At 26.1% G+C, this 11340-nt stretch overlaps 1 protein-coding gene and 1 long non-coding RNA gene across 8 annotated transcripts in view; one reads left to right on the forward strand and one right to left on the reverse strand.

Annotated features, from left to right (window-relative positions):
• LOC103568212 (spectrin beta chain) overlaps window positions 1-11340 on the reverse strand; it is a 27547-nt gene continuing 16207 nt past the window's right edge. For 2 of the 7 annotated variants that reach the window (XM_014440836.2, XM_014440837.2), the window contains exons 4-12: window positions 10621-10725; window positions 9427-9569; window positions 9285-9334; window positions 8773-8832; window positions 7106-7207; window positions 6034-6189; window positions 5356-5623; window positions 4721-4903; window positions 1-2610 (exon numbers count right to left, since the gene is read on the reverse strand). In XM_014440836.2, coding sequence (XP_014296322.1) covers window positions 2607-2610; window positions 4721-4903; window positions 5356-5623; window positions 6034-6189; window positions 7106-7207; window positions 8773-8832; window positions 9285-9334; window positions 9427-9569; window positions 10621-10725 — 1071 coding nt within the window. In that variant the 3' untranslated portion in view covers window positions 1-2606. The remainder of the gene's footprint in view (window positions 2611-4720; window positions 4904-5355; window positions 5624-6033; window positions 6190-7105; window positions 7208-8772; window positions 8833-9284; window positions 9335-9426; window positions 9570-10620; window positions 10726-11340) is intronic. The other 5 variants (XM_014440838.2, XM_053738203.1, XM_014440839.2 and 2 more) reach the window with 5 other exon arrangements.
• The window catches only part of LOC106693388 (uncharacterized), a 21743-nt gene continuing 19241 nt past the window's right edge, over window positions 8839-11340 (forward strand). Inside the window, exon 1 of the long non-coding RNA XR_001345124.2 lies at window positions 8839-8949. This is a non-coding gene — a long non-coding RNA (uncharacterized LOC106693388). The remainder of the gene's footprint in view (window positions 8950-11340) is intronic.

Here is an 11340-nt window from a genome sequence, read left to right on the forward strand (position 1 = left end):
TTGCTGAAAAAAAAATTCAAAAATTGTTGATCGTCTGGTAACTTTCAAATCATAAGATGATCGTAAACTTAGCAGACAATTAAAAATTTTCAGATTTTTTAATTAAAAAAACAAAAAAATTCACATGTAAAAAATAAAAAAATCTATAAATATAATTTTTTGAAATATTTTTTTTTTATAATTTATCGTTTTAAAAAGAATCCAAAAATTATTAGACCTCGGCTAACCAGAATCATAATAGATGAATGAAAGACGTAATTTTATAGATTTTGTTAATTGATAAATTTAATGGTTCATTGTATTGTAAAATTTGATTAGACTCTTTAGTTCTTTTTATTTCTCTGTGTCGTAAATTTTAAATAATTATATTTATCATAATTTTCAATCCAACGTTGTAATTTTTTTACTCGCACTAGCGACACTTCTATGCACATCGGTAATTGCCACTTCATGAGGCTTAAGATTATACATTAAAAGCTTGATAACATATTTGCACAGTTGTAGAAATAAAATTTTAAAAAGATAAACTAATTAATAATAATAATTATAGATTAATCAATTAATATATATCTTATTATTTTTTAACATTCACACATCCATTCTCACTTAATAATAAAAAAATTTTTTTTTTTTTGGATATTTTTCTTCAAGGAAGGCCTTTTAAAAACGAAAAAGAGCGAACTATTTATTTCTTTTACAATTATATATTATTTATATTCATTAATTTTTTTTTGTATCCATTTTTATTAATCCTACTTTAATTATTTTAATATTTATATTTATATAAAAAACATAGAGCGATTATTATGTCGCGTAAATTGCAAAAGGATTAAAATAACTAAAATTATAATTCGACATTAAAGCCAATTGTCTTTACACATATTGTGCATATTTAAATATATATTTTTCGTACAATAAAAGCTTTTGTTTCTTTCAGTATTGAAACGGACGTATTGCTCTAGTTTACGAGTTATTTTTTTTTCTTTTCTTTTGACAATTTTATTTTTAAATAGAGCGCATTGTGATGTTTTAAATTTTAATTTGAAAGAAAATAATGACATCTGTCAGTAATTATATGGGTATGATTAAGTCTCATTCGCTCAATGAAATTTTATTTGAACTCACGTGAGAAATAAAATAATAAGCAACAGAATTTAAATATAACAGGGTAATAATTACCGTTTAAATCGAATTCATTTTTTAATTATTTTTATATATAGTATGATTTACAGTTTTAAAAAAAATTAAAACACTACACGTCATTCGATAAATACTATAAAAAAAAAATAACAAGTCGAAACTATATAATTTTCAAGCTATTTGTCGTAAGAAATTGCAGTGTCCGATCGCATGCATCAAAGCTCGCGTGAATCACTTAGTTTATTTTTCTTTTTAATTATTATTATTATAATTACTTTTCACTTTATCTTTTATAATTTAATTTATTTATAGTGTCGGTTTTGTTCGAAGACAATAATACGAAACAGTCATAAAGATCGAGAGAATCAACTAGAGCTTATGAATTTTATTTGTATATAATTTTTTTTATCTAATGATCTCGTATTGGAGGAAACTCTTTGTTATTACAATAATATTTATTTTTCTTTTAATATTTTATTTCTTTTTTCACGTAATATAACATTCTTTAAAAGTTTACTTTTCATTATTATTATTATTATTAATTATCTTCATTTATTTAATCATTTTAATAAAACAATCCCAGGAGAGCGATCTTAAAAAATAAATGGCAGTCATTAAAACGTAAGCTCTTTAATTAACGGATTTAAAATGAAAGAAAACATATAATAACAATTAAAAAAACTTTTATAAATATCATTCGTCAATTATATATATATATAGATTTTTTTTTTAATTTTTTTTTTGTAAAAATAAACTAGTAAACCGACTAATATAGTCTTACGTCACTATTTTTCATAGTTGGTTAAAATTTCAGTGAAAAATTGTGCGTTTTACTAATATATAAATACTTTTAAAGCATTTATGTCAAAATAAAGTGGTTAAGATAAATTTTAAAGTAACATTTATAAAAAAATTTAACATTAATAATTAATAATAAATATAAATCATTTGTAAAATTTTTCAAACACGGTGGAGCCAAATATATTTACTCTCAATTCTTTATCTTGTCATGCGCAAAAATTTTTTTTACAAAAAAAAAAAAAAAAAAAAAAAAAAAATAAACAAATAAATAAAATCAATACTTTTATTGAAATCTCGCTAACCTGGGAAAGTTTAATGTTAGATTACTCTCTTCATTATGGCAATTGCAAGTCGTTTTAAAATATATATATGTATGTATATTTTAAAACGTCAAACACGACAATTAATAAATATTTTAATATAAATCTGCCGTTTGCCGATATAATAAAAAAAAAGTCTCTGTTTAAAATTAAAATCTGACAATTAAATCACTTATGACTATATCTATATAGTCTGATGTTTATATCTTATTATAATTTGTTATTAGCGTTGCTTTAACATAGTAGAGCGACGAAATAGCAGCATTATTATCATTTTATCTTTTATTGTTTTTCTTTTTGCATAATAGTCCAAACTCATTCCGGTAAATACTCTACCGCTCCAGTTTAGCTGAAAAAAAAAATACCAACATATTAACGGATCGATGAATAAATAGTGTAATTAATTATAATTATTTAAGTAGAACGTGATAAAAATTATCGGATAGTCTTCAGATCTGTAAAAATAGTTAAATACCATGTAGCATTGCGTATATTATATGAATGATGTCAACTCCTACAAAGCCAATACAAACTAAATAAAATTATGATAAATAATTTAAAATAATATGTAACGATGACACACAATGATAGCTAATGATGCATGATTAAGTTATAATAATAAAATAAAGTAATTAAAATAATAGATGAATTTTCGTTTTAAATTAACAGGCACCTAGTAAAAATGGAATGTTAATTAAGTGCATCAGTATGTTTCATATACCAATAATCAACCTAGAAAGATAAATCAATTATTTGTTTAATTATATTGTATGCATATTATATTTATTAAAATATATTTTAAGGCATATGAAACACGTAAATGCCTGATTCTTCGGTTAATTGAAGAATAATAATTAACGTCATTCCGCATTCACAATTGGAAAAACATTCCTCTCGACATTATCATCAAGGGCATTCTCAGATAGTGCCCCCACTTTTTAAAAATATGCAATAATTTTCAACTGTCATAACCGTATCAAAATTTTATTAATCCCTGGTGGATCCAACTAGCAGCAAATCACACTATTCGGAAGAATTACGATAAAAATACGGGATTTTACGGCAAATTATGGTAAATTGCGGTATTTTACCGCAAATGTGCGGTAACATTGTGGCATTTCATCGTAAACGTGTAGATACACTGCACAATTACGGAATTTTACCGTAAAGTGAAATATTGCAGTATGTTACGGTAAACGCGCCGCAAATTCCCGTAAAATGCAGCAAATTCGCCGGAAAAGTACGGTATTTTGCAGTAAAATGGAGTAATTTACTGTAATTCGGGTCCACTACGGATTAATAACAAAAAAATTAAAGCATTATTTGAAAACAGTACATCATAGTTGCAATTTCACCGGGATATAGATTTTTTTTAAAATTACTTACAGTTTTTATCAATTAGGAGGTAAACGAAATTCATTGAATGAATTTTAGTCTACAGAATTTGAAAATTCGAATTATAAAATTGACATGAAGATTTTTCTGAAATTTATTTACCAAATTTCGTTTAACTCCCAAGTGATGTCAACTGTAAGTAATTTTTTTTTTAAATCTACATCTCAGCGAAATTGTCTTTTTTTCAATTAATGTTTTAATTTTTTTCTAATTAATTGGTAAAACTTTGATACGCTTATAGCAGCTGAGTCATTGGAAATTTTTAAAAAATGGTGGCTCTGTCTAAGAATGGCCTTAAACTAAACCACAGGGATAAAATTATTTCAAAACGAATAATATTTAAAAAACATAATTTAAATAATAAATATAAATATAAATGAAAATTGGGATATGATTTAAATATCGTGCAAAATATTTACGACGTTTATGAGCAATAATGGTGTGCGACTCACCGCATAAAAATGTTGTTCCAATTGTGTATTGAACTTTTCTTATGATCATGGTAATCGCTTTCTACTTTTTGGCTTTTCTAAAAATATGATAAATGCAATATGATCGAAAAGGGATGCTCAATGATGATTGACCTAATGTCAAATCGACAAGTGTTACAAATTTCAATAATATTAATATTATCAATTACTTATTCATCAGTCTTATTATACGATGAAAGATTTTTAATTATAAAATCATTACTCATCTATTTTTAATTAATGATAATAATAATAACTCACGATAAGTATATCCATTAGTCATAATGAATAAATCTATTTATTAAGAGTAACTTTTTATTATTTTTTTTTTTTTGCAACTCTTATAGTCGATACGGACAAAAAAAATGTTTATTATTTTATAATGAGAATATGATAAACAATATGATAAAATAATGTCACGCATTTATGATATAGCAATGAAATGAAGACGCAGTGAATAAGGAACTTACAACAGCAGGTGCATTATGATCTTATTTACAAATTGTAATACAGTCATTAATTAATAAATATAAAAATAAATACATAAGATTGTAAAAAATAACGAGCAAAATAAAATAAATATGAATTACTTACTTCTTTTTAAGAGTAAAAAAGCTGCGTCGTTTTGTTTCAGCTTGAGTTGGTGCTGGGAGAGTATGTGCTCTCGATGTACTCGCTCCTGCAGCACCTTGGGCAGCTTGGTTCAATACCGTGACCCATTCATTCATTTCAGCATCATCTTTAGCTTGGAACAAGAAGTCTGCACCACCCTGTGACCTAAGTCAAAAAATACAGTATAAATTATTAATAACTATTTCAATTAATCATAAAAAATTTTTTTCTTTTTAAGGCCACACTCTAGCAACCCCCTCTCCCCACTTTTTAAAAATTTTCAATGACTCAACTGTCATGTGTATCAGAATTTTATCAATTAATCAAAAAAAAAATTAAAGCATTATTGAAAAAAGGACAATTTCGCTGAGATATAAATTTGAATTTTTTAATTTTGCAGGCTAAAATTTATTCAACAAATTTCGTTTAATTCCTAATTGATAACAACTGTAAGTAATTTTTTAAAATTCTGTCACGGCGAAATTGCAACTACTTTGTCCTTTTTTCAATTAATAAATAAAATTTGAATACGCTAATGACAGTTGAAAGTCATTGAAAATTTTAAAAAAGTGGTGGACACTGTCTGAGAATGCTTTTAAATAAAAATGATAACTTACTTGACTCGGAAGACGTGTTTTTTCTTGGTGTAATCACTAGCAACGGCGATTGTAGCACCACGAAGATCGAAGGGTGCTTCACCTTTGTATAGTTGATCCGGAGCTGCCTTGCAAGACTTTTGATCTTTGTACGCTACAAGATTTTGTCCACGGACAACCATATATACTTTGTCCCATGATCGATTTGTTGCTTTTTTCGTTGTACTTTCCCACTCGTGCTTACGCACAAGTGTCCCTTCGAATTCGTCGTCACTTGGGCTTCGCTGCTCTGTTTAAATTATCAATTTTATTCAAATAAATATCTACTTTATAATTAACTGCTGATAATAATTATAATTTATATTAATATATGATAATGACATGATTTAGTATGAATTATTACTATCAACTAATTAAATTAAATATCTAATTCGGTGAACTGCATCACTGAGTACCTGAAATCGTTTTTAAATAATAAAAGTAATATTAAATTTATTTATAAATTCAAGTAAAATATATCTGGCTCAAGACATGCTTAATAAAATGTAAGCATTCATTCATTCATTGTAAAAGCAAACAGAAAAAATAACGAGCTCAAAGGATGCTTTGATAATTAAAAATATAAAGAATAATAATAATAATAATAATAATCTCTAGTCGTGGATAATAATCAATTCATGGCCATTACGACAAACTTACCGTGGAAGCTGTGCTCGTCATCACTCACACCGCTACGATCTAAACTCGGTGACTTGGGAGTTTTTTTCCAACGGAAGCTTCTGAATGGTGACTTGCTGCGACTACGTTCCTTACGTCGCAGTGTACCGGGTTCGGAACCAGTTCCACCTTTAGGAGCTTATATTGGGATTACAATTCAATTAACTACTTACTTATCTATGTATAGATATATTTGTGTGCTTGGTTTTGTAATAAGTTTATCGTTTCATGTTACCGCCGCTCCCAAAATTTTTTTGACATCTACTTAAACGTGCTCGGATTTCAAATTTGCTTACGTGCAACATGCACATGCAACTAAATAATTACTAAGTACTCGAATTGAATATTTTTTTAATTAATTCAAATATGGAGGAGAAAAAATTTAATTTATAGTTTGTAATTTAATGTGTAAAAATTGGGGGTGTGGAAATTGTGTTCAAATCGAATCGAATATAACTACTCTATTCAAAATTTGAATTGAATAATTCGAAACTTCTATAATTATCCGAAAGTTTTTAAATTATTTTTAACTTTTCAAATTTTTCGATTCGAATCGATAAAATTCTGATTAGATTTCAAGTATTCAATTTTTATTTAGGACAGAGTTTATTTACCTCTGACAAATATTTGAATTATTGAAAAAAATATAACAATTTTAGTCGTTCAAAAAAAAATTTTGGAATTATTCGTAAATTTTTGAATAATTCAAGAATTTAAGAAAAATTCGGAGTTTTAAATTATTGAAAAAATTTCGAATTATTCGATTTGAAGTTTGAATTGAATAGTTTGATTCGATACGAATAATTCCTATCGAACTACTCGCACACCCCTAATTAAAAATATTATGATAATCATAAATACTGAAGGTGTAAAATAATTTTTATGGTAGTGGTAAAAAATTTATTGACGTAGAAATTTAAAAATTATTAAAACGTATAGAATGAATATGTAATTAAGTGATTGTTAAGTGAGTGATTGTAATAAGATTAAAAAAAAAAGTAGTAACTATTTTTTGTAAACAGTATTTTGAATGTCGGGTTTAATTCACACTTACTTGTTGGTGTTGATGGGACAGAAGCACGAGATTTGGAAGTTGTTGGAGTAATAGGTCGTGTCACATCTCCAGAAGAGAATCGCTGAGGCCTCTGAACATGCACTATACCACACCAATATACAAAATCATGCATTACATAGTTTTAATTTAAAATTTTAATCAAAATTATTGCTCTGCAGTACATTAAACAATAATTGACAAACATATTTTAAATTATAATAGAAAAAAAAAAATTTTAATTTAATGTACTCTATATTATTATCAATCATGTGATAATAATATATATATGATAAAGTATACGGAGGAAAATTTCAAGTGAATATTCCAATACTGAGAAAGAAATAATATTTCAAATTATAATATCGACATAAACATTTTGATGAAATTTATTTTCTAAATTTCGTTTAATTCCTAACTGACGTCAACTGTAAATAATTTTTTTAAAAATCTGTCTCAGAGAAATTGCGTTGCCCTTTTTTCAATTAATACTTAAACTTTTTTTCAATTAATTATCAAAATGTTATTATGGTCATTCAAAATTATTTTGAATGAAATCTTCAAATTTTTGTACCAAAAGTATAAGAGATTACAAATTTTTAATAGCATAATTTCTTGTGGTAAAAATATACAATAATTCAAAAATATTTTTTTTCTCTCCGTGTATGCGATTTAAAAATAATAGCCGACATTACTTTACGAGCCTAGTAATAATTATATTACATTACAATGCAGCTGTACAACATAAAAATAAATATGTACACAGCTGCATAGTAATCGTTACATTGCAATATAATTTAATCACTACTAGGCTCCTAAAATAATGTCGGCTATGCTTTTAAATCACATAAGAAAATTTACTTGAAATTTTTCTCTATGTAGTAAAAAAAAAATTTTAATAATAAGCTGCTAAATAAACATGCCACTTATATTTATTAAAAGCAAAAATGTTCTAACTAAATACCGATGCGTGATACTTAAATTATTTAATTCATGCAGTAAAATTTATATGCAGTTTAAAAAAAAGCCAATTATATATTATATTATACTTGAACTAGACTAGATATTAGTTTAATAATTAACATTAATATTAATAATTATTGTAATAATAATAAACAATTAATTAAATAGTGATTTAGATTTGAAGGTAATGATTCCGCCACCTGTGAATAAAAATGTTATTGCACACACGAAAGCATATTAATAACTATTAAATAATTTCAAAAGAATAAAATCTCTTAAAAATATTTTTATATTTAAACAAAATAAATATTTCAAGGTAAGTGTTTAAATTAGTCATATTTTCGTTTCTCATTTATTTTAAATTTTTGAACTATTGATAATAAATAAAAAAATAATTGAAATTAAATAATAATAGCGACAGTAGTATCACTAATTGAACATTTACCTTGACAAATGTAATTAAGTGATAAGTATTTAATGTGACATGTGACATGATTTGTTAAAAAATAAAAAAACCCAAAAATACTTTAGATTAAAACTAAAAAAAAACTTATGGACGTCAGTGAGTTCAATATGTCGGGTGTTAAGTGATTTAAAAAATAAATGAATAAGAAATAAAAATATCTAAACTACTATTGAAAATGTTTAATAAAAAACAAAAAAAAAACTGGATATGAATTTTTTTTAATATTCTACCGAACACTCACCTTCCTTGGGTTTTTCTTGGGATTGCGGTGTTCGTGTAGAAGAAGCCTTGCGCGGTGCCACTGCGGTATGTGCATTCCGTGCCGCATTTTAAAGGAAAATAGGAAATATTTAAGGCAACCAAGGACAAAGGATTGAGAATAGGATAATTTAATTTATAATTTAAGGATAGAGAAAAGGTAAGTGGCAAAAATAAACGTGCTTGTTAGCAATATTCATGCTTCATCAAGATATCTTTCTTTTTCTTATTTTTTTAAATATTTTCTAGACTTTAAAATTACTTTTTAAATACGAAAATTTATCAAATAATTCAAAGTTGATGTTAATTTTAAAACTTTAATTTAATTATTCAATTAAAGAATTTTTTAAATATTTTATGATAGTTAAAGTGAATCAGTTAAAAGTTTTTCCTTATTTTAAAATCTTACTTCGCGCTGTACCCAAACGTGCATTTAAATCATTAATACAGACAATTTATTAATTATTATAAAAATTATATTTTAAAATTTCTTACCATGATCGTCATCGCCACGCTCAGTACTAGTGACACCATCAGCTTCGACCCTACAAAATAAATAAGAATTTAAAATAATTTATCTTGATATTCTATTGAAAAAGTTTAAATACATTAATTTTGTAAATAAATTTTTAGTTACCGTTCACTTGTTGGTTCATCAGGACTAGTAACAGGTGTTGTTTTAGCTAATCGTGCTGCTTCAGCAGCCGCAGCTTCTTCTTTCTTACGTCTCTCCTCTTCTTCTCTCTCTTGTTCTCGTCTCTTCAATTCTTTCAACTCAAACTATAAAACAAAAATAATTAGTCAAGTATGATAATCATGAGTTACTTTTAAGTTCAATACACCTTGCAAACATAAGCTATTTTTTAAAAGCACAGCCAGTTACTTACCTCAGAATTTATGCTGTAGTCATTTTGAGGAGTGGAAATGAAAGGACATTACGAAGAACGAATTTACATAACTAAGATTAAAAAATACTCTTTTTTTAAATAATTCTGTATAAATATTTTTAAAAATTACTATTTACATATTTATTGAATAATAAACTACAACATATATATTTTAAAATCCATTCAATTTTTTAAACATCGGATTACCATATTCCGAAATTTTATTCGGTGAATGAATGGCCAATTCATCAAAAACAAAGTCATTAAAATTATCAAAATTTTTAATCGGACTTAAAGAATTATTGCTGTCAGATCTAATAGAATTATTATTACTTTTAATCCAATCAGAATCCCATAAAAATGATTTAGGACGTATGATATTTCGAATATTTAAAAATTCTTTCGAGTTAAACGTCACTGGATAAATTATTTTAGTTCCAGTAGACGTGTACTCACGTCTGCATCTATTCATTGGTCTATAAAAACGATCTGAATAAAATATGATGTCATGTACAATGCTGCTAAAAGAGCGATTCCATTTCTTCGTAACAGTGGATGGAGGTTTTACGGGTGTGGATTTGGTGGTAGTAGAGATAGTAGGATATTCAGGAGGAATAAAAGTGAGCCTGTGTTCAAGTTCCATCAGTGGCATGCCCAATAAGAAGTCACTACTGTGCACCATCTCAGGCTAAGAATAACCCATTAAACGTCATTCCAAAACACATACAACGATTAAGATAGTTATGATGATACAAGTGTTAAAAGCATATTTATCTCAGCTAAGATATTTTACGACAATACCATGCATTGTTACGCACACAACTAATTGATATTAATTTATCATATCAATTAGTTAAATGTCGTGGACACTAATTACTTTGTGCTAATGTATTAATTGTTAATGACTCATGCGACATATAGAATTTTATTTTAAAAAAACATACCGTAGTTAAGCGTTCCAAGGCACTAAACCTTTCTTCCTGTGCAGCTGCTGATTTTTCAAACGCTTCGTGTTTCTTTATCAAATTTTCAACTTCATCAATCGTGTGCTGTAATATTTAAGTAAAAAAAATAATATTAATTAAATGTATTTTAAATTTCGCGCCACTGATTCTAAAAAAACTTAATTTGTATACGCCCTGTGACACCCACCAGATACCCGGGAAAATTTAAATTCATATTTAAATTAATAGAAAAAAAGTGAAGAACCAATAAAAAAAATGTATAAATTATCAAGTGTACTGATTAAAATAAAATTCAAGTGAACAAATTTCAATGTAACGATTACGAATAATGAGTATAAATAATATCAATTTGTTCGCTTTAATCAGTACACAGTAATTCATACCATTTTTTTATTGGTTATTCACTTTTTTTCTACTAATTTAAATATGAATTAAAATTTTCCCGGGTTTATAACAGACGTCTCAGTACTCGAGGGTGGAGAATCTGAATACGCTCTAAATTTAAAACTAAAACGGAGCATAATTTTTTTTTTTAAATGTTTAGCTATAAAATAAGTCTACAAGATTTATTGATTGGTATTAAATAAGACTTATGATTGGTGATGAAAAATAAAAATTATATGCCCTTTTGGTTTTAAACTTAATTACTAAAAATATAAGTCTTTTCGGAATTAGTAACGCGATTTAATTGATGATTAC

This window comes from Microplitis demolitor, chromosome 4, assembly GCF_026212275.2.
Source record: "Microplitis demolitor isolate Queensland-Clemson2020A chromosome 4, iyMicDemo2.1a, whole genome shotgun sequence".
NCBI lineage: Eukaryota > Metazoa > Arthropoda > Insecta > Hymenoptera > Braconidae > Microplitis > Microplitis demolitor.